General features: G+C 44.7%; 1 protein-coding gene across 19 annotated transcripts in view; it reads left to right on the forward strand.

Moving 5' to 3' along the window:
• The window catches only part of PRKAG2 (protein kinase AMP-activated non-catalytic subunit gamma 2), a 155,773-nt gene that overhangs the window by 115,852 nt on the left and 15,946 nt on the right, over positions 1-23,975 (forward strand). For 9 of the 19 annotated variants that reach the window (XR_014943189.1, XM_085538993.1, XM_085538991.1 and 6 more), the window contains one exon: positions 12,781-12,862. Coding sequence is in view for 12 of the 19 variants with exons in the window: in XM_085538993.1 (XP_085395119.1) it covers positions 12,781-12,862 (82 nt within the window). In the remaining 7 variants the exon portion in view is untranslated. Of the gene's footprint in view, positions 1-7,355; positions 7,515-8,064; positions 8,111-12,429; positions 12,540-12,635; positions 12,863-13,012; positions 13,457-15,464; positions 15,592-15,714; positions 16,577-20,544; positions 20,691-23,975 lie in introns of those variants that run through there. The other 10 variants (XR_014943190.1, XR_014943191.1, XR_014943193.1 and 7 more) reach the window with 9 other exon arrangements.

A 23,975-nucleotide genomic window follows, 5' to 3' on the forward strand; every position in this document is an offset into this window, starting at 1 on the left:
ACTCAAAAACAGGGCTGTTAACTTGTTCGGCGTGAAAGACTCTTACATCACACCCTGCTGCTGGCAGGCAGCCTGGGAACCAGGATATGTGCAGCAGGTCCTCCCGTCTGGCTCTCTCCAGAAAGCCATGGCACCTATCAGAGCGCCGTGATCTGCCTGGCTGATGAAAGAGATTTAAATCTGATGAAGAGAACTGAAAATGATCTTTGATTCCAATGTTGCCTTTAAAAAACAAAACAAACGACACAGGCTGTGAGAAATGGAATCCAGTCTGCAAACGTGCAAGAACTCTCTGTTTCAGCATTCGTGTGGTTTAAGGAAGTAAATGAGTGCCAAGGCATTACTCTGATTCAGCTTTGATTTATACCACAGTAAACTGATCACGGAACCTAGAGCCAGCAAGGCTGTCATTTAGCAGTGAGAAAGCCCTGGCAGTGTTACTGTGTCCAGACTAGTTCGAAGTGCTTTAATACCAGCACTCCTTCTGGGAGATGATTCTGTTCTCTAATAGGTCCTCTGGGCTCCAACAAGCCAGCTGGGTTGCAACATTCTCCCTAATGCAACTGCTGCTGCTGTCCATGTGAAAGTGCATTTAACGTAAAAACAGAAGTTACTTGTCCAACAGTTGGCGTGTGATTAATTGCAAACCTAGTAAATGAACAGCGTTGTGATTATGTGTAATTTAATCACTTAACAATTACACACCGCATTAATGGAAAAAACAACCTGAGCCCACCTGATTTGTTTTGTCTGCTTTGACAGAGCGTCAGGATGGTTCCACTGAGCAGAATGACTTCATGTCTCCCAAAGTCCATAGTGAGATTCAGCGGGAAGTAAAACCTAAATGAGCCAGTAAACTCGCTCGGAAATGAGCAGACCCATTCCACTAATATTCTGTCTAATATCTTGCAAATAATCTCATATTGGGTGATTTGCTTTTTCTAGAGTTACTTATTTGGTTTAGGAGGAAAAAAATACAGTCACAACCTCCTGTAATGTCAGTTTCCTGATGTAATTCTAATTGTATTCTGGTCGCAGCATTTGGATTCTTGGCAATCAATCATAGGATGTAGAGAATTTATATTGCGTAATTTTTTTGCCCCGAGGAAATGCATGTCTGTCAGCTTGTGGCTTTTTCAGCAGAGTGAATTTATGCAGCTACCTATGGGTGTACTCTGTGCCAAATCTGTCTTAACAGCATAAACTCATGCGATTCCTGTTCCTGCCAGTCCTAGAGCCCAAGGAGAAAGGCCAGGATGAAAGGATGAGCAGCCAAAATGCTGAGTCCCATCAATTCCCAGCTGCTTTGGCAGCTTTCTTACTAACTGTTTCTCAGGAAAACAATGATGTCCCACGTGTGCTTGTGTACAGAGCAGCAGGAAATATAAACCAAAGTCCTTGCACTAGAAGAGAGCTTTGCATGCACACTTCCGACACTTCTCTGCTGTACCATTCCTTCTCATGTATTCAGCTAGATGGAAAATGTGACTGTAGGAAGGAAGAAATGCTACACAGGCTGGGATCCTTGGGAGGAAAGTCTATGAACTTCTCATCCATCTCCATCTCTCTTAGCTTGGTTTCGGCCATGCTGTACTGTTAGATACACTATCTTTAACAGCCAGCAGAGCTTTACAGAATGTAAATCCCTGGCTGATAGCAAAAGGTCACGGACTACACAAAGCAGCAGTATCCCTTTCTCTTCTCCCCACAGCACTGCCTTACCCCTTCCTCTGTTTGGATGAAACAAAATGCTGAAGTTAGGAGATAAAAGGGGGGCGTCTCGAGTAACCCTCCTTTCCACACAGCTTCTGCACTGTGGCATTTGTATTTTAGTGTCACTGCCTGCCTACACATGAGGAGAGCAACACGGCTCTGCAGAAACACAGCTCATGTCTGTGGTTCTTTTTCTTCTAAGATAACAATCAACCAAGTTTAGCCATTTGAAAGTCAGCTGCATGGGCTGCTGACTCAGAGGAGGACCAGATACCATCTTGGCAGCAGCTTGGAAAAATGTTTCCATTGTGCTCCCGAAATGAATGCAAAATATTTATTCCTTGAGCTTGTTCCCAGCAGCATTCTCAGCGGGCACTGAGGGCGAGGCTGTGTGGAAGACATTTTTAGGAAGACAGTAATGATTTGTGCAGTGCCCGAGGTGTGAATAATCATATTTTATGATTAACAACAAACACAAGTCCTTCAGTACAGGGCGTGTAAGCTGAAGCATTGAAAGGTGAAGTAATAGAGTGTAGGATGGTGGAATTACTGCATCTCCTGATGTGGAAGGGATCCACGAGGATCACAGAGTCTGACTCCTGAATAGACCATAAAAAAGGTGAGAGGCACAGGTCCGGCAGGGAGAGGAGGCAGCAGAAGTACGGAGTGGAGGCACTTGGTTGGCCTTCTTGCATGTGCGAGGTTACAGACAATTGCAGTGTCGAGGTCAGCACCGCTGGTGTTTGAGCTTATTCTCTAGGAGGCGTTTTCACCCATCCCTGCACAAGGTGGGCTGTCTGTGGCATGCAGAAATCCTTCTTCCTTGTCCCTCAAACACGTTACTAATTGCTGTTTTGTGGTATGTGAGCACAGATGATTTCAGCAGAGAAATAAACATGACTCTTGCCCTGAGGACTTTATTGTCCAAGAGTCTGATCTAGCAAACAGGCAAATTCTAAAACCATAAGTATCGGCTCAAACAGGATGGTTCCTAAGCACTAAGTCCAGTATGTACTTGCAGAATGGGTTTTAAGTGTAGCCATAACATAGCTAGCGATGACAGAAGGCATTGAAGAAAGGTAATGTGAAGGTTACAGCGCTGAGTTTGGTAGAGGTTGCTATGTATTTATGTTGCTGAACCTCAGGTGCTATTTTGTTTTGGTTGAAGTCAATGCGATGATGGCCTCGATCCAGGAAAGCACTTAGAAGTGTGGTCAGTTTTAAGTACGTTGGTGGTCTGGCTGGAGTCATCAGTACCAGAGCACTTGAAGCAATATACATGTTGGTCACTTCGCTCAGTCGAGGTCTTTGTGCAGTTTTTATTATCTCTTAAAATACTTAAAAATGAGTAGCACAAGTGGAGATGAAAGCTGATGGACAGACAGAGGATGGAAAAGGAACTCGGGAAAACCTGAGAGATTCAATAAAGAGTAAATAATGGAAAGAGCATGAAAATTAGAACAGAAGAAAACTCATGGTGACAACAGGAAATAGCTGATCGCCAAGTGAAAAAGAGAAAAACACAGCATCAGGAGTAGAGCTCAGGGAGGTGGCTGCACTTATTCACCCCATCAGCAATCTCTGACATGATTATCACTGCTTCCCTTGCTCTCCTGGTGCCTCAGTTTCTCATTTATAAAACCTGCACTGTCACACCTCCTGAAGTCACACAGATACATGAAAAAGATCTTCAGAGCGCAGATATTCTTAGAACCGGAGACGTTAAGTGGCTTAAGATAACTATAGATAGCACACTGTATTTAAAGATTTCAGCAGCAGCCTTTTCCATTACAGATAATAACAATGTATAATAATGTACAGAAAGCTATCAGGTCTTCAGAGCACATCAAAATTTATGCAAAAAAAATCATTGTAAAGCGGGCTGGTTTTCTGACTTCTATGTTTATTTTAGAGCTTAGTTTGAAATGGGTCAGACAACCTCAGGAACTGGTAGCTTTCACAGAGTTACCATAGGACATAGTGTCCCGCAGACTGTATACAGATTAGTTACATACACATATGTTCCAAATTTGATGTTGTGCACTGGATTTGCTCATTTTTTACTGTTTGTTTGGTTTTTTGTCACAATAATACATAAAATCGTTTTAAAATGTGACTCACTGAAATGCCTGTCTAAGTCGATAAACAGCCTTAACTAAATACTTACTGTTCTACAGATCCATAGCCAAGCTTCTGAACTTGGTGTGCTTTTCCCAAGAGCTCAAAATATCATCCAAACAAACTGTAAGAGAATATAACAACCACTGAAATGTCAAAGCCAGATCAGCTCCCCTTCTTTCAGGAATGTCCCGTGCTATCTCTCACCCACAAGGCCTTACTTGGGCACCTTCTCAGAAGAACCCAGCTGAAACTTCAACACTGCATTCAAATGGCCATGGGTAGAGTGTGTAGGTGCTACCCAGCAGTAGTTTCCCTTGTGCAGTACCATCACTGTACACCCAGTGCTTACCATACCCACACTGTGAGCATCCCCTGACCATCAGCATATTTTTGTATCCGCATTTGCATAAACTCTGCAGTAATGTAAGCATGGTGTCAAGCTGGAGGTGTATCTCAGGTCCTTAACATTGAACTAATTTGAATTTCTTTTTTCTCAGTTCTGGCTCATGGAATATGGGGAAAAGCCTTATTGGTATTTCCACATCTCTTTGTGGTATTGTTTGTAGTCATAAAACATTTAGCTGAAGCACTTGATACGCTTCTTGCTCAGCACAGTCCTTACTTCAGCCCCTTCCAGATGGTATCAAAGCACAGAAGCAGTACATGCAAGATCTGGTTTCACTTGTAGTGTACCTGAAGTGATGGAACGATATAGTTAATAGGCTGCCAAAAGGGAAGGCATGCATGAGAGAAGGAAGATATCCACTGCACGATGCTGTCGTGGCAGATTTCTTTTATGCAGAACAAAAAAAAAAGAGTAGCAGTACACAATAATTTTGCCCAGAGTGATCAGCAGTAGATGTGGGAATAATTCGGAGGAAGGCCAGGTTCCTCAAGCTATGCAGATTGAGCACCATCTGAAGAATAGCTTTTTGTCACAAAGAAATGATCTTTTTGAAGATTACAAGTCAACCACGGGCTCTGTGTTGAAGGAAGTTTACAAACTGTGCTGAAATGTACTTTATTATCTCTGAGATAGCTTTTGAATGCTCAGTGTCCTACTGTGTATTGAGATCCTCAGTTAAGATAAGCTCTGTAGAAAGTGACTGCCTGGTGCACAGTTCATTTGTTTAGCCAGCAGTTACCCACTTTGTAGTGCAGCCCATGCTGCAGAGCCAATTATTTGTTCAGCCCAGGTGTATGTCAGCAGCTATAAGTTTTGTCAAGGCTGTGGGTGATTCAGCTCTGAGCTGAAGTCTGCCTCTGTCTTTCAGTGTCCTACCCCAGCAGCTCTCACCTGCATCATCCTTGCCATCTGGACTCACTGTATGTGCTTCCAGTCTCTGAGACCTGCTGATGATCACGGAAATGCCATTTTAATAGTAGGCCACTATCAGGTTACTAGAATTTTGTGGGTCTTACTCAAACCTGAAGTACAGCCTCGGTAAAAACACCATGACTGAAAGCTGGTGCAGTAAGGATTTGCAGAGCAGAGCCACTACCTACAAGCAAGGCTTTGAAACACCAAACTAAGATGAAGAAATGGTGTCTGGTAAATGTTTGTACAAATCCGATTTGCTTCTTAGTATTTTAGTAAAAAATTATTATCCTCAGCAGCCTCTGCTCTGTGGAGCATCATGCAGTGCTCTGGCCTCCATCCAACAACAGTACTTAACTAAATGCTTCACTTTAACTAACACAACTAATCCTCTGAAGGAAGCATCAGGTAAATGCGGGCTCACGCTTACTCCTCCATCCACTTCAAATCAGTCAGTCAATGCTTACCTGCTATTTACCAATGATTTAGCTTCATCAAACAAACAAAAAAAGAGAACACTACATTTGTCACAACCAGATACATCTACTTTAATTGTGTTTATTATCTAATTACTACTGCAATGATTTCTCCTTTCCCTCAGCCAGTGAGGTAAGAGAGATGTCCTATTTCAAAGAGAAGTATTTTCTTTTCAAGCATATGTGATAGCAAACATTTAAGACAAGAATACTCAAGAACCCTGGAATACTTCAAGCTGCTAAGGGACATCCTCATGTTTGCAGAAATAGCACATTTTGGGACATCAATATTCTAACCCAGCTCTTTTCAGCCCCTCCCAAGTACAGAACGTTCTTTGTCTTTCATTTTGTGTCAAAAAGGACAGGATTTAATTGTCGTGCCGTTTGATTACTAACATCTCACGCTAATTATACTGAGTTAGTCCCCACCTATATTCTACAGGAATGAGCTAAGCAATTAATATTGCCCACAGAGCCTTAGTTGGAGAAGGCTTCTTTGATATCCCGGACTCAAAACTCTATCAGAGCTGCAGAGTGAGACAGAAATACCGCCAGGGATAAGAGGTTGTGCAAACAAGGGCCGCCTCTTCTCCACTTGCATTTCTCGTTAAGAGGTTAACTGGTGATCTGGACTCTCGCTTGTTTACTTCCTTTGAAGTTTATGCTTTTAGAATCACTTTACTCTCGTGCCACTGGTCCACAATTTTTCTTCTCAATCAAAACAACAGTGTCGTAGGGCAGCGTTCTCACGTGAGACAGGTTCTTCATTTCTGATGTTAGATCAAAAGAGGTTTCGTCAACCCGTCCTGCTTCTCAACGCAGTCGGTGACAGAACTCACTGGGATCATCCCATACAGAAATATTTAGGAAGGGCTTTCCACTAAGAATGAGAAATCACTCTCCACGCTCAGTTTGTATGCCTTTGGGGTAACAGGATTTCAACACTGTAATCGCAGTGAAGATTTGCTATAAATGCACAGTGTGTATTTCAACATCTTTCCTAGTGCTGGATGTGCTTCTGTACTCCTTACTTTTTTTAAGGCTAAATTTTATTGCTGCTCCAATTATGTTATTCGTTCAACCTACAAAAGATCCCCAACAGGGACTGCTGATCAGTAATAATTAACTCTGTGAAGTAATTAATGTTATAGCTTCTGTTATGCGTGAGGACATAGATTCAGTTTGTAGAAGGTTGGTTACTACCTATGAAATGTAAAAGCAATACATAGTTAATCTGTATTCCATGCCAACAGACTCCTCGTTAGGACTACTAATGGATTCCTATTCTGATGGCATTGAGATGAAGGAAAAAACCTTTCTGGCTTGAGTGGCAAAGCCTGTTAGAGCCATTGTAAAAAGAAACCACTAGAGTCATCTTTAATGTCACTGTACAATAACAGAAAGACATGGAGAACAGACACAACTTGCCCCATCGCTTTCAAATGTGCTGCAGGATAGCTGTCTCTCAATTCATTTAGGGCCCTGGAGAATAGGGACAGAGTACTATGCTGCAACAAGCCAGGATTCAGTTGAGGAGGATGAAATAACAATGCTGGGTGCACTTGTAGTGCCAGGCGTTGTTGGGATTTGATTACTGTGATGTAAACATATTGTAATGTCTGCATTGTCCCTATCTTCATCTATACATACTACACTGGAATGACTATAGCATCTAACATCTCAAAAGCCTTCTGAGACTAGAGCAAATGTTATTGCATTTCTTCCAGGTACGGGAAGAAAAAAACTTGAATCCAGCATTTTGTATGAGACATCCCCCTCCTTACTAGTTTGTTTGGTGCTGGAACAGAGATTCCTTAGAATAAAAGGTAGAAACTACACTACCCGCACAGCTGCTCTGTTTACTCCAAGGTCTTTGAGGTAAGGAGGATTCTGCATCAGAACCAGGACCAGAACTCTGTGCTGGGACTGACTCTGTTCTCTCATCACACAATGGGCACTCAGCCATCCTACAGTAATGCTTTCCACCATGCAATCAGCAGATCCAGGGTGGGATCCTAACCTCAGCCTTGCTGATTCCAGCCTTTTCACTACTGTAGACCACTGGTATCAGTTATCACGCTCTAGCAGAAAGCAAGTGGGAGCTTAACTTACAGCAACCAGCAGATGAAACCCTTTTTTTCTTGATATTTTTTTAGTCTCTTCCCACTTCATAAGCCAGACTAAATTAAACCAAAAATAAGCAGTAAGTTTTAAAAATTCACTTTGCCCAAAAAGAGAGCTACAGAATAAGCCTATCTATGACACAGATTTAGAAAAAATCTAAATTGTTCATTGACAGCTCAACAGGAGAAGAGCTGTTTGACTACTTGAGTTGTATGGAATTGTAATTGTAAGCAGCACTAAGAACGGTGGGAAAAAATACCATTTGTCGTTTACTCTTGCATTCAAAATGGGTTTGTCTTGATTTGCATTTAGATGGGAATTCCTTCTTGTTGCTCTTCAATCCATTAGCTTTTATAAGGTAAGTCACTTTTTTTTTTTTTTCCCTTTTGAAGTACTTCGAAGGGCATTCTGTTTTACTGCTGAACCATGAGCTGAACAGGTGACACCCCGGCATAGATCAGTCTCAGCAGTGTTACTGCCTTCAGTGAGCAGAGCAGAACGATGGACAAAGGCAGATCTGGAGATGGGCCTGAATTTAACTGAAAACACCTATTTCTTACTGAAAAGCACATATGTTTGTGGCAGTGCTTAAGCCCACTCCCAGCACAATCAAAAAATGGTGCTTCACTGTCATATTCAGAAAGTTCTCCTTAAGTCCAAGCAAAGACTTCCTTGCTAAAAGCTTGGTAGAGAATTTCTTATTCCATAACCAGTGGATCCAGAACATAGTTTATCACTTTCCTTCTTGCAAGGATGTATTACATTCTGGAACCTGTGATTGTTTTTCCCTTTGGTCCTCTTCTTTTGAGGAGGTTTTCAAGTCTTTCTTCACACGTCATTATTTCTCAACTCTTACATCACTGTTGTTGCTTTTCTTTGGATTCTCTATGTTTATTCTTGAGTTCCGTGCCCAAAGTTGAATCCAATATTCTAGATGGTGTCTAATCAATAAATGCATAGAACAGACATCCATGCCTTACATAGAAAACTTTAGTAGATAGCGTGATTTTTTTTCCCCATGATTTCGACATTGTTGTCTGACATTTGGTTTCATTCTTGGGTCATTTCTTTGCTTGACTGTTGAAAGCCAGTCTTTTCTCATTCTACTTTTGGTTATTCTCAGTTCTGTGTAGCTCAGTGCATGTAACATGCACCCTACTTTTCAAAGCATTTCAGGAATTCTCTACATTATCTAAGTTGTAAGGCTATTCACAAGGGTACAGCTTCCTGTAATACTGGATCACCTGAAAATGTGGTTATTCATTATTCCTGCATTGAGTCACCAGTGAAAACACTGAATGATATTAGAGAGAACACAGCCTCCCATGGAATCCTCTGTTAAACCCTCCCAGTTAGATAAAGGACTGTTAATGCCTTTCTTGTGAGTATGGCTCTGACCTTTAGCAGCAGTTTCATCTGGAGTCTCTGCTTTGCTTAGGAGAATGTCATGCAAGATAGCGTCAATACTCTCGTTAACTCACACTGCATCTGCCTACCACAAGGCTTCTAACTCGTTATTAAAGTGACTGAGGTTGACTTGGTGTTGTTCATACACGTTGGCTGTAACCAGTGATCTTCCCTTCCTCTAATATCTTAAAATGGATGTTTTTTCTCCTATCCATTTTGGAATTGAAGTTCTACTGACTAGTTTAGAGTTTCTTGGCTCCCTCCCCCCACCTTCCCTTGCCCCGTCCTTGGAGGTGTTCAAGACCAGGTTGGACAGGGCCCTGGGCAACCTGATCTAGTAAATGTGTATGTTTGGTGGCCCTGCCAGGCAGGGGGGTTGGAACTACATGATCCTTGAGGTCCCTTCCAACCCGGGTCATTCTGAGATTCTGTGATTCCCTTAGAGACAGATACTCCAAGCAGAATGAAGCTGACTAACTGGAGATGTAGAGATCTAGTCAGTGCAGCAATCAGATCCCAGCACATAAATCACGTATACTGAGTACTTGTCTAAAAGAAGTCATATGAATGACTGCCTACTAATGACTGTTTCTCCACTGGTTGCAGTAGAAGCAGCCCAGAGTAACTCACTCAGTAGGAAAAGCTACTCTGTACGTGTCCAGGCTCAGGTGACACGAAACTCAGGCTCAAACAGCTGCTCTGATCTGATGACTGCCACTGATAGATCCCTATCCCGCTGGATGCATTCCTACCAAGAACCCCAAGGCTCTTTTGTTCACATCTATTTTTTTGTTACGTTTTCTACTCTGTCAACCTGGAGTTATTTCTTTGCCTCTACAAAGACTGCTGGCAGTGCTTAATGAAGCTTTTCTATGCCACAGGTTCTCACTTTTTTGGGCTTACCCCTGTAAAATCTGAAACGTAGCAAAGAAAAAAATGCTTTCAGTCAGTTTTGACTTTGCATATAAAGACTTCTTCTAAATTGATATAAAGTTTATTTTCCTGAGTAGTATTTAGCATAAAAAGTAGATATTCACTGCAACTCAGTTAAAATGGATTACCTGGCACAATCTAATACCAAAAATTCAAACACTAATCTAGACAGATCCCTATGATATAGTTAATAGAAACCTCCTGTGTGGCAGCAGAGCAGCCACAACAAACAGATACTGAAATGTTACAGGTGATGCAGTATCACCTTGGTGGGAATTACAGATGCTTGGAAAGACAGATTTTCCCTATCTTTACCTGGTAATCCTTTTGGAAAACAGCAGTTTGAGTTTGTAGGGAGGTATTATCAAAGACTGCTTGAAATCTCTGCTGATTCGTATACTTCTGCAGTAGTTCACAGTGGACAACACCATTCTCATCATCCATCTAAGCATATGTTAAAGCAGGCTGTTTCCAGAGGCATGGTCCCACTGCCACTGCTGCCCTTGGCATTTCTTGTGCCAGCGCTAGTGCACGCAGAGCTGGATCAGGAACTGATCCGGATAAAGCCTCGTCTTTTCTCTTGATCTGCTTGCTTTTCAGCCGCATCACTTTCCTGTTCTGACTCACTGCATTGCCTACAAGCACAAGAAGAGCTAGAATGCAAAACGATGAGCAGAATGAACACCATTATCAGCTGTTTGTTCTAAGACTGGTTCAAGTAAATTGTAAAATTGAGGCAGAATGGGGGATGGAATTTCAGCCTTCTTTACTGCTCAATCTACTTTGCCAGTGGGATGTTGTTTGTGGGGTTTTTTTTAGCAGTGTGGATGAAACAGCATGAAGTTTACATTACAAATCCCTGTTATATATTTAATCACCGCCTTTAAATTATCTTGACTTCCTCATAATACTCATCATCTGGATGTAGTTACCGCCACCGTAAAGATCTTGCAATAAGCTCTGAGGTTCCCAGTGCAGTGGAGCTTGCTGCATTAAACAGGCTTACCTGGCTTACAATAAACATATGCCCATTTCACAGCAGTGAAATGCAATACGTACCTTTCAAGACCCACCTACAAATAACCTTGGAATTGTATTTCCTTGTGCTCAGGAGGTGACAATGCAGAGTAAATATCTGTTGTCTTAAACAAGAAACAAAATCAGGACAGTTCTTTCCAATCAAGCATCATCTTATTCTTTTCTTGTGTTTAGCAAAGTACATATAAACTCATCAACATCAAGGCAAATGGCATGGAATATAATTACAGAGAGCCTTTTAAAATGGCTCTCAAGGATCATTAAAACCTTCCAAAACCCTTAAAATAGACTAAAAATGCCGTAGATTAATAGGAATTGCCTTCAGACCTTCAGTGAGCGGCCAGATAGGATACATATAGAAATTCTGAATGTCTTTTAACTACAAGGGCTGCTCCGAAAGTAATGCCTCCTATTTGTACAATGTTGGCCTACGATCTCGGAGGCAAACGTTGGTGGGATGGCAGCAGAGATTGAACCTTTCTGCCAATATTCCATCACGTTTTGTCGCTGTGTGACAGATGGCAGCAGAGGGGCAGGCTGACACAACGGTGTCTGATATGGGAGAGCCTGAAAAGCGCTCTGTTGTAGATGCTGTGGAAATAAATAGGACTTACTTTCAGTGTGACCCGAGTAGAAGTGAAACGCTTTAGGATTTTATTTCCAAAGGGTTTTTGTGGTAAAGAGCTGGATATCGCCTCTTTCCCAGCCATTGAATATCCCTAGAGAGAAGCAGCCAGACCGGCACTAAGGTTAAAACTAGGTCTTGCTGATACATCCCAAACATTCGGCTCTTTTAAGAGAGGTGAGAGGTTCTTTTAACGCGTTGACTTTCAGCACAAACCTTACAACGCCTCGGGCGGGCTCCTGCCCCTCACACAGACTGAGGTGAGCACAGCCCGCTCCTCCTCACAACAGCAGCCGAGGGCGGTGCGCGGGGGATCCCCCCGTTCCCCCCCACCCACGGCGCAGTGGTACCGCCCGCCTGCCCGCAGGTGAGCGCGCCGGGCCGTACCACCTCCACCCCGCGGGGGGGAGCCGAGGGTTGTCCTACTCCCGCCCCCTCTCGCACCGCCCTCACCCGGCTCAGCCGGCCGCGAGATGGGCTGAAGGAGGCGGCCGGCCCGGCGGAGCGCTTAGATCGGCACCGCGGCCAAAACTCCCTTTCTTCCTCCTCGCCCCCCCCGCTGCGTGCCGCAGTGGTAGCTCCCTTCCCCCGGCGGCCCCGACTGCAGCAAAACGGAACGTACTATTCCCCAACAGGGGGAGGGGGTACGGGGGGCTGCGGGGCAGCGGCGGCTCAGAGGTGCGGCGGGCGGCGCTGCCTCAAGGGGAGCTCCGGCTCCCACAGCGCTCCACACCGCCGCTCCCTGCGCTCGGGACCGCGCTGGCGGCTCCGGGCGGCTCTGCCGGTGGGAACACGGCGGCCTCGGGGTTAATGGGCCGCCGAGGAGGGAGGAGGGGGGTGGGGGAAGGAAGGGCGAGTCCCGGTTCCTCCCCCTGGGTGTGTGTAAGAGCGGCGCGCTGTGAGCCGGGCGTGAGCGGGAGGCCGAGGGGCAGCCGTGCCCGACTCCATCCCGATGCCGCCGCGGGGCCGCTGAGTCGGTGGCTGGATGCTCATCACGTCTCCTTCTCCTCTATTCCCTCCCGTAGGCGGCGGCAGCGGCTCCGGCTCCCTCTCAGCTCCCGGCCGCCTCCGAAGGGATGCTGGAGAAACTCGAGCTCGAAGATGAAGGTAAAAAAAAAAACAAAAAAAAATGCAAGGAGGGAACAACCGAGGTGTGTGTGTGTGTGTGGGGGGGGGGGGTGGAGGAGGAGGGGGGTGAACATCGCCCAGCAGCCCGGGGTGAAGGCTTTACCAGCTGCCTTTTGTCCCCGGGGCGACACACACGCGGCGGGGCCGGGCCGGGGGCGGCGGGGCTCTATAACCGCCTTCACCTGCCGCCCCGGTGCCGCTTATCGGGTGCAGCTTCCCCGCCGTGCCCCGTCCCCGCCGAACGCTCCGTGATACCAAATATAGGCTGGGAGAACGCGGGGCGAGCCGTGGCCCGACGCTCCGCTCTGCCCTGGATGGGCGACGGCTCTTCCTGTCTCTCTCCTGGCTGCGGAACTTGGCCGGGCTGCTGCCCTCCTTCTCCTTGTCATTACATCCAGCTTCACTCATCGATCCGCCATCTATTATCACCCGGCTTTCGTCTCTGAGCCGATCTGTTCGCGGCCCGAACTTGATAGGAACGCGTTCTTCTTTAGCTGCTCGGTGCCATTAAGGAATGTAGGGCGAATATTTAAGGAAAACTTTGAAAATAGGAGGCTGAGTCACGCTGTGGAGGTAAATACTCGGGCTGCTATGCTAATAACTTGGTGGTTAGCAGCGTTGTGGGGCTGCTCGCTGAGTTAACACCTCGCTCCTGAGCTTCCTGTGATGGAGGAAGGAAACTCCTGCCAATTGAATTCTATGAGAGTTGGGGCTTCCCCCCCCACCCCACTTTCCTTTAGGAGCTGTTACAAAGTTGGGTCTGTATCGAAATACTGAGTCCTGATTCAGTGCGAGCATTTGTTGCTAACCTGTAGCTCCTTCCTTGTGGCAACGATCCCGTAAATCCAGCTGGACGTTCCTTTTTGTACTTAGAAAGAACTCGAGTTACTGATTTCCTTTTTAAATGTGTATTTTTAAGCTGGTTACCGTAAGTAGTGGCTCTTCAAAGCTGCTGACTCACTAACAGTTAAACCATCGTAAGCCCTTCAGGCATCCGTGGGTCTGGAAAGGATGGCGGGCAGGAAGAAGTAACTGAATAAACTCAGTCTTGAAACACCTTGACCTCTTCAGCATGAGCTGTTACTGTGAGGGATGGGGTTGGGGTGGGTATGTGTATGTCTCTGAGAGCACAGCAGTGAGTTAATGGGAGTTTTAGAGGTTGTTCAGTGGTTGCTGCTGATTTGCTTTGGGAATTGGGTTGGCTTCCAAAGGAGGGATTTGTCTGGGGGCACTTGAGCTGGGGTGTTGGGGGTCTGTCAGAAGGCAACGCCTGATGGAACCCTGTGCCTGCTTCACATAGTGTGGGAGCTTGGAAAGGAAGCGATCAGCTGGTGTCAGTGCAGACCTCATTCAGTGCCTGGAAAGGGAATGGAAGGCAACATGTACATGGAACCGAGTGTGGACATCAGACCTGAACTGTGCAGGATGGCTCTACGTGAGGAGGCCTGGAGCCTCACCGTGCATTGAGATACAGGCGGAAATGCAGCAGCTTACTTGCAGTGCGTGTTTTATGACCTAAATTTTTCACGCTGATTGCTGTAGCTTGTGCTAATATTGGGGGTGGGGGAGCACAGTGGCATCTGATAGTGATAATTTCTTCTTGCCGGGTGACAAGTAACGCTCAGAAGTTGAGAAACAGCTTTGAAATCTTGATAAGATTTAATTAAGTGTATGCGGCCATGGTTTAACTGATGATCTTTTGTCCAACTCCAAGTGAACTTTCTCCAGCGATACCTCCGTTGAAAGGTGAACTAGAAACGTGAAACTTGTTTTGCTGCCGCTTTTGAGTATTTCCTCTTCCCAGTTTCTGTGTCAGTGGATCGTTATCTCGTGTATCAGATTCTGCTGCAGCTCTCTTGAAACACAGAGGTTAATTAGAAAGAAAGCAAGCAAGCTGCAAAGTGAGCCTCAATCTGTTCGCTGAATGCCATCCAGGGTGCTGGGAATGGATTCCTGCCTGTCATTCCTCCTCGGAGGTTACGCAAATGAGGATGCGGAAGCACAGAAGGCGCTCATTTAATTTGGATTCTAATTAAGAGAGTTACACTGGAAAAAGAGATACAGGAAAGATTTATAGCATAAGTGTCAATGTAAGGAAGCGTGTGGAGTCTCACATGATGAGATGGCTTCTAAGTAAAGGGGGATTTTTTCCTCTCTTCCATGTTTCGTACCTAATTAATGTGGACAGTGCTACATTTTGTCCCTGAAATCAGTGCTGATTGTTGGCTTTTTCTTTGTGTGTGAAACACGTTTGGTTAATGTATGTGACAGAACTCCATGGGATCGCTGTGACTGATCACTACCTTGCTTATTATTATTATTATTGGCTTAATAATACTGCTCCTATGGGCTGTAGAAGAGCAAATTCTTGTCTCTGAGATGGTGGTTAATAGAGCAACTGCACTACAGCTGAGATGGGACAGGTGCTGAGGAGAAGGACTGGAAAGGCCTGTGGATATTTGACTTATTTGCAGCTCCATAAAGGTTTCTTTCCCCAAAATAATCAGAGTAAAAAAGCTTAAAAACCTCATGTAAGAAGCCCAGAACACCTTTGAACTGGAAGATTTTTCTGTTCAAACAGAAAACTTTATTAAGGCGCTCTGAACTCATTCTGCTCGGTGTTCCTTGGATGGGGATGACCTACCTACATCTTCTCTGGAAGTATTGAAGTTATCTGTGGGAGGCAGTGGAGTTTCTCATTGGAACAGGTTAGTGCTCAGAGTCCTTGCGTGAGTCTGTTATCCGTGCTGCGGGTTTGCTAGTTCTGGGCCAGTGCTTAGTTGCTAAAATAAGCAACTCTTGATGTTCAAAGGGAACCTCCTGTTTTGCAGTGCACATTTGTTGCCTCCTGTCCTGGTACCAAGCCTGGCTCCATCTTCTTCAGACCTTCCTTTCAGGTCCTGCTGAGCCTCCTTGTCTCTGGGCTGAGCAGTCCCTGCTCTCTTTGGCTCCCCTCAGAGGAACTCCAGTCCTTCCATCGCCCCTATGGCCCTTCTTCTGACACTCCAGTACGTCCATGTCTCTTGTATTCGAGGAGCCCAGAACTGGATGCCTCACTCCAGGTGTGTCCTTACCATCCCTGAGCAGAGAGAAGGCTACACCTCCTTGTGCTGCTGCCATTACTTTGCCTAATGCAGCCCAGAATGATGCTGGCCTTCCTGGTGGCAGGGGCACATGGCTGGCTCATGTTCAACTGGTGTCTGCCAGAACCTCAGGCCCTTTGCTTTCCAGCTGGGTATCTCCCAGCTTGTCCTCATACCTGGGGTTGTTTCTCCCTAGGTTTAACACTTTGCACATCTCCACATTCTCATTTTGCTTCTCCAGCAGCTACTGATAAAGCAACATTTAACAGATGCCAGAAAAAAAGCGTGCAGTCAACTCAGGGAGTCTTTGCAAAGGCAGAAGTTAATTGCATGGTTCTGGTGTATGCCTGCTCAATTCCTAGTCTGGAAAAAAGCACTGTGCAAACTGCAGGCAGCAGTCGTAGCTTCAGCGTCATGGAACTGTGTGCTCATTCCTGAACTGCACAAAGTAGCACTTAGACAGTTATTTGATGAGCAGTTTGTGTTAGAGTGCAGTTCCTCATGGTGATGCCCTGGTCTTCATCTCACTTTCTTCATCTCTTGTGTCTGATGCTTGTTATTGGCTACCTCTCGAAATAAACTTTCACCAGTAATTGTGTCCCCTCTTGACTGACTGTTGTGTCTGGAGTCATTTCTTCCCACTCTGCAGATTTTCTGGGCAGTGGTTTCTTGCTGAGTCCTTTCACAGCCTGTTAGAACAGTGGGTGGACATAACAAGAAATTACTATGTGGAGAGGATAATTGGGATGAAAGGACTTGGGGAGTTTTGTCATCTTTGGTGAGGATCTTTCATCTGGTGCAAGTACTGCATGTGGCTCTATATGCCAGCCCAGCGCTCACCAGCTCCATGTAGTCCTAATTCTTTCTGCACCTATAAGAGATGCAGCTCTGATCGCAGTGCTTAGTTTTACAGTGAGGAAAGCCCTCCTCAGAGCTGAGTAGGAAATAACCAATTCATAGCAGCACATGAAGTCGTAACCAGTCTTTGTCAGGAAACAAACATGTCAAGTGTTATTACTTTGGCAGATGATTTTGAGTACAGCAGAAGATGCAGCCTTGTACAGGACATGCTTTTAAAGCCTCTGCTTTTGGCCTTGAGAGTAGAGGAGAAAAAGCTTACATAAAAGTTCAGCTTGCTAAAACACTTATTTTTTTCCCCCTAATCCATTCCTGGAAACAGTGGAACTGTTCTGTCTGGGACTTCCTAGAAACACTGGTAGGAAAAAGGTCTGTCGCGGCAGCAGTGAGTCCTTGTAATTACTCAGCCAAGATACAAGCAACTGAGAACAGAACTTTATAGGAAGTGTTGGAGCTTGTTTTCTTGGTATTATTGCACCTACAGGATGTGCAGAAATAATCTTCCTAGGGAAAGCCATGATTAGCTGCCAGCAGGTTGGTGACCCACTGCTGGATATAAGGTCCAAGACTTTGAACTGTATCACTTCCACTTCCTTCCAGTTGCCCTGAGAACACCGTAGAATGTTGACCTGCAGATGCTGAGTTGGCAGCTGACTACTTCAGTGAGTAATGGTAGAAACAGCAGATAGAAAAGTCTCAGTGTGCCTTAGAAATGACTACAGGGTGGTGCCTGTGAAGGCATGGCAGTATAGGTGAAATCATGTTGTGTTGGTAGTCCAGTAACCTCAGCTGCTAAGTTTGATTTTCATGGTCAAGTCAGTCCTGTTGGAAAACTTAGTGCCTTTGGGTAAGGCTGGGTACTGAATGAGTGGGACTTGATTTAAGCTGAAATAATGCCAGCGTGCTAAGAACAACAGTGGAATATCTGCGTGAGTTGGCTCAATGTAATTATTGCTAAATAATCCTGAGGTGCTTCTGCTTCCTAATCACCTGCAGCAGAATTGTCTGTCATGTAAGATAGGGCTCTCTGTAAAGCATACTGTCTTTCAGATAACTTGAGGCTGGATGTTCACAAGCATCTGTGAGGCCTGACTTGAAGTGAGGTCACTCAAGGCAGCAGAAGTTCTGTTGGGACATTGCTATAAGCTATCTACAGTTACTTTACTGATCTGAACGTTTCCAGAACTTAGCAGGGTGTTGGGAAGAAGGCAGGTCCAAAATATGTTAAGAAACGTGCTGCTTCCAGAGGAAATACAGCACTTGGGGGTAGTGTTTTTCTTAGCAGTTCTTGCTTCTTGAAACAAAGCATGCCTGTCTGTACTGAGGCTGTCTGATAGATGCATGCAGTAATGAGCTTTTACTGGGGCTCTGCTTGGAGCAGAAAAGCCTGACAAAAGAAAGGCAGGGGGGTTAGGAGAAAATCTGCCTATGGAGGAGCTACACCAGCGTCTCATATTAATGTATCATCCAATCAATGGAATACAAACATAACTATGTTAGGGCAGAGCTGAATTTGACATTTGGCACCTAGTCTAGTTTGGCATCAAGACAGAGCTTTGGGAAGCCTAAATAACTCAATCCTTTTAGGAATCGCTCGTGTCTGACATGTTTCTGTCTTGAGTTCTTGACATGCTTGAGTTCTGCTCTCCAGCATATGTTTCCTGATGTTAATATCCAGAGGTTTAATACCATCTTTGGTTTCTTGGGTTGTGGCTGGCATCTCTCAATCTCAAAGAGTGTGTTTGCATTCCAAACTGGCGATGCCTTAAATTAGATCCTTGTTTGGGATGCTTAGGGAAAAACCATACTGCCTGTTGGCAACTTAATTATTAGGCTGTAGGCTGGTGTTGCTGCTCCTGTTCACAAAAGCTCAGTGATTTGGCTGTAGTCAAAAGTACAAAACCCTTAGCTTTGGCCTTAGCTTAGTCTAAGTGATAGTGGGCTATTCCAGAGGTGCACAGTTGGACTTTTGGTCCTATTTGCTGGTTCCCCAGGTAGTTCCCAAACTATGCAGCTTTTGCTTGTAAACAAATAAGCTCCTCTGCCTGCCTGGACAAGAAACCTCAGAGCTGCTATGATTAGCTCTGGAATGTGAAGTTTCTTAAGCTGCTCGTTGCATTCTGCCTCAGATCTCAGCTTATTTGCTCATGCAGTCTGCCAGCAGAGAGCAGTGGCATAAAGGAAGTGTTGACTTCCCAATGCTCCCCATTAGGACATCTTCATTCCAAAGCTTAGGAGCAGAACCCAGTGCAGGGTTTTGAGGTGTGATGGCACAAGGAATGCTGGAAGCAAGCTCTGGATCTTGCATTATTTTTTTTTCAGGCAGTTATTTGTATTACTTTTCTTTTAACTGTCTCAGCTGTTATTAGTTTCATGTACCTATTCTTTTCCCCTTGCTTCCTCTACTTCCAGAACCTCCACTTGTGGGATGATCTATGCTAGGGGAGCACGGCTTTGGCTTTCTAATAGTATCTGTGCATGTTCCTGCTTTCTCAAGCGCACCTCCTATCAGAAGTTCTGTATTCTCATTGTAATGAAGAATTCATCTTGAATCACTGGAGAAACTCCTGATACTGATCTGTAAATGCACTTCCTATCACTTTGTATCAGTGTCCTACATCTGTGAACTCAGTGTGATCTTTCCTTAGCTGCCAGCTCACGCATTCTTTTACACTGGGGTGGGAAGCATCCAATCTGCAGCTTGTGTGTCGTGTAGCCTGTGGCTGCATGAATAATGCTGTGTGGTCTGCCAGGATATCTTTAGTTTCTCTGCAGCTTTCTTGCTTCTTTCTTTGCATCCTCTTCTTCTGTTTCCTTGTGTTTGAAATCCTTTTGACTTGTCATGGAGCAGTCAGTAGTTGCTTTCTGTATATCAGGCTAAATCACTCCTAAGGTCAGAGCTAGTCCTTTGCTAGCCTTGCTTGCTCTGTTAGCAGCAAAGCTGTTCCAAGCGTGTTCTAAAAATGTAATGATTTATCTCCTGCCTCTTACAATAGGCATCTTTGTAACCATCTCTTTCCACCTTTCCCATTCTTTGTTACCATTAGGTTTTGACACCCACGTCCTCAGTCAGATGATCTTTTTGGCAGTGTTTGGTCGTTGTGGGTTTTGTTTTTGTTTTATTCTGAGAACAGCTTCCTCATGAATGAACATCAATCAGATGATACAGTCAAACACCACTTCTTGTTCCGTGCTCGTCCTTGTGCTAAGTCACTATTCTTTTCCTGCTGAGTCTGACATTGATTCTGCATCTGGTGTCTTGTTTCTTGTCTGCTGTTTTTGGGGCCATTGTTCAGGTCTATCAGAAGGTGTCTTTACGTTCATCAGATAAGTGAGACTTACTAAAGCTGAAAGCTCATGTCCTAATGGTGAGGAGTTTGCATGGGACACAGTGCCCTCCTTCCAGATGCTCCTGAAATCACATTAAACTTAGTGTGACTGGATAGCAGTGCAGAAATAAGGAATGTAACATATCTATAATATAGGTATTGGTTTTGTATTAAGATGTTACTTTGTATGATTGAAGCTGGAAGACATGTGTGGTCCAGGATCTCAATCCTGGGCCAGTCAGACGTGATGGACCACAGGAAAAGACACCGTGTGGTTTGCAGTAAACACCTCTGAGAAACTTCCTGCAGGTTTCTATGTGACAGCATTTGGAGGCTTTTCAGTATGTGTTGACCATATGTGTTACTGCACGTTCCTGTTCTCCATCTGCAGGCACTTCTCCAAGGCATTCCAATGAGCAGAAATCTGAAGGGGAAGCTGCAGTAGGAAGTACGTTGTGTGGTGGTAAAGGTGTGAGTAGAACTGAAGGTATCTGTACAGAAGACCTGAAGGAAGGAAGTTTCCCTTTTAATATACGGGTCTACAGATGCTAGCTCCATATTCTCTCTCTAAATAGAGGGTTAAACTTAGTACCGGGTCCCGCTGCAATCTCTGAGTCAGTGTTGCTCAATAGTTTCTCCATGTTTTTCTAAAGAATAGTTAGCCTTTAAAAAATAAAGTTAAGACGTGTCTGATGTTGTAGAGGAGTGGGAGAGAAGAAGGGAGTAAAGATTAAGTGCACTTAAGTACCTAAGTTAGGGGAGTGTGTTTGGGGAGAATACATGGATGGGCCTTTTAGACTTTAAAGAATGTCCTCTTGAAGATTTATGAGCAAGTTATCTTGCAAGAAATAGGCTTTCATGAGGGAACACCAAGACAGAAATGCACCATCAGTCATAGTGCACTCTTTCCCCAATCCCTGCTGTAGGTTGAGGTGGCTCCTGCTGGGAATCTGCTGTCTGTGAGCAAGTAATATTCAGATAATGAACTGTAGGAAGCTGCTGTTTGGCTGGAGGCAGCATCCTGACTCGTGCTATAAACATAAGCTGAGCTCCAACAGATGTACTTCCCCAAGGCTTCTCTCCAACTGCCGTTGCTGTGCCAGGGTAACTGTAATTGTCTGGTGACATTCCATCTTCACACTTAATGCAGAAGTTGTTATAGAATCAGCATGAGAGGCATACATCAACCATCTGACCAAAGGAGAAAGAAGAAAATTGATAGGGACAGCAAAGACAGCTTGTGCTTGGCACTGCTGCAATTCAGTTCAGCTTCCAAGGAGAAGCATTTAAGATCTTGTTCTCAAAATTACTGTAGCATGTGGTCCTTCTGTGGTGTGATACAACGTGGGGCATCCATTACTGTTAGGGCGCTTCTGCAAATCTAATTCTGGATACCTCAGTCACTTCAGGCAGGAGAAGAGATCCTGTATTGCCTCTTGGACAAGTAGGTGTGCATCACTGTGCTATCAACACCTGAGCAGACCACTGGTTTGTGGTGAAAGAACAACCAGCATATACACATAGTGCTGCTTGTTGGGAAGGTGGTCTTCTGTGCTAAGATGTGCAGAGACCGAGTGGGGTTTCAAGTCAAGCAGGAATGCATTTGTTCTTGTCTATCTAAAGGGAGTACTGCTTTGCAGGTACTGGGTAAGGCTGCAGTAGCTTAACAGCTGCAAAGAATGGGCATTTAACAAAAAACAAATAAAGCCAAACCTAGAAGATAAACAGTTAATAGATTAGAAATATCTTAATGGAGATTAGGATATCTGTATTTGATTATTTGTGTTTGCAGTGTGATGGTGGCTGTATATGAACAGGCTGTAAGTCTGTCCTCTTGAAGGTTAGAGGAACTGTAAAGAAGTGCCCAGTCTGCCTGTGCTGTGCAGGGGGATGTGTGTGTAAGTGTGTTCATAAGGTGTACCAGGTCTTCAGCTGGAGACCTCTCCTTTGAGCAGCTGCATAGGCTGATAACCACCATCCAATATGCATACAAAGTATTGACCTAAGGTATCACAGAATCACACAGAATCACAGAATGACCCGGGTTGGAAGGGACCTCAAGGATCATGTAGTTCCAACCCCCCTGCCTGGCAGGGCCACCAAACATACACATTTACTAGATCAGGTTGCCCAGGGCCCCGTCCAACCTGGTCTTGAACACCTCCAAGGACGGGGCATCCACAACCTCCCTGGGCAAGGTAGCTTTAAACAATCCCAGCTGGCTGAAGTGTTTGTAAAGTCTTGGAATATACTTTCTAGTAGACACTTGACGGACCAATTTAGAACATACGAAGTGAATCTGTGCTGCTTATGTTCTGTGTGTTTAGTTGGTGGCTAATACAGCAGGGCATTATACTCTTCATAGTATAAGGGGCTTCTGTAGAAATAAACCTCAGCTGTAGCTGGACAATTGGATCCTTGTTGAGATTCTGGTTCTCTGGCTATTTCTGAGTGTTAAACACGGTAGTCACACAATCGCTGTCGTGTGTATCTAAACACTTCTGACCAACCTTCACTCCTCAGTGAGGGAACAGATTTCCTTGTGGTGCCTGATGTGATTTGCCTATTTCAGACCAACTGATTGAGCCTGGCAATGTGTCACTACAAGTTGAAGTGCAATTACTGCGCTTGTTATAGGAATATATTACATTTGCATAACCGTTGGTTTAATTGTATTGAGCAGCGATGTGCCCTTTGTGAGGTTTTCTTCTGCTAAAAATAGTTGGTCGTTTTGCAGTTCATCAATTTTCAGATGTCTTCCTATGCTTGTTTCTACCTGTACTATGCTTATTTGTATAGAAGGTAACGTTAAAACAACAGAATCAGTAGAAAATCCAACTTCAGAATGAGAACAGAATTTCCCCGGGCACCTATGGCCAATTCTGGGTATGTGGTGAAAGCTGTGGAGAGCCTCAGATTCAGTCAGCATGGGAAAGGGACTTGGTCTGCAGGGGATTTCACAACTGTTCAACCACAGTCTTGCTTGCCACAGCAATTAGAAGGTATGTAATGAAAGAAGCAGGAGACTAGAAGTTGCAGATGAGAGTTTGCTGCTCTGTAGGACTGACTGTCATAGCTCTTGTGGTGCTATGGAAAGACATGGGAGTGCACTGTTTCTCTAATGGTTACTGATCATGTTAGTTCCCAGTCTTGCTTACCACTCCAGGACTGGTTCTCACTGTGTACTGACCCATTGGGAAAAGACCTGAAAGTAAATGAGGACTTATTAGGACTGTAGAACAAACCTTGTTCAACCTCATTTGCTGAATCCAACAACTGAGTTTCTTCTGCTTCCTCACAATTAGAATGTCCAAGTTCTTCCTGCACGTTATTACAGGGTTTAAAGGCTGTATGCCTGATAGAGATGTTAACTTTGTCTGAGTTCTGGGTACCTGCCGTGAATAATGGAGGGCTTAATTGCCTTTAGAACGTAATTGATAATAATGAAGTTAACATACTGCAGCAAGTGTGAAGTTTGCATGTATATACATCTGAACTCTGACAAAGGCAAAGCTGATTTAAGTTAATATAGGCTGGGTGCTGGATCCTGGCTACAGAGATACATGTTTAACAAGGGGAAAAAAACAACCAAACTAACACTTCTGCCCAGATGGATCCTGACTTCATAAATGACAGTGTGACGTTTGTGATGTGGTTTGTGAGGCAGTTCAGGTAGAGCGATGTGATTGTGTTACCTGCCTGCTGCCTCTACAGAAAACAGAGGGCTCCAAGAGGTAGAATGGACAGAAATGAGATCAGAGCCTTCCTCGTATAAGGAGCTTGAGTTAGTTAAGTCTGACGCTACTTTAGTTTCCAACTGGC

This window comes from Coturnix japonica, chromosome 2 (assembly GCF_054131305.1).
Source record: "Coturnix japonica strain WE chromosome 2, WE-NBRP24, whole genome shotgun sequence".
Lineage (NCBI taxonomy): Eukaryota > Metazoa > Chordata > Aves > Galliformes > Phasianidae > Coturnix > Coturnix japonica.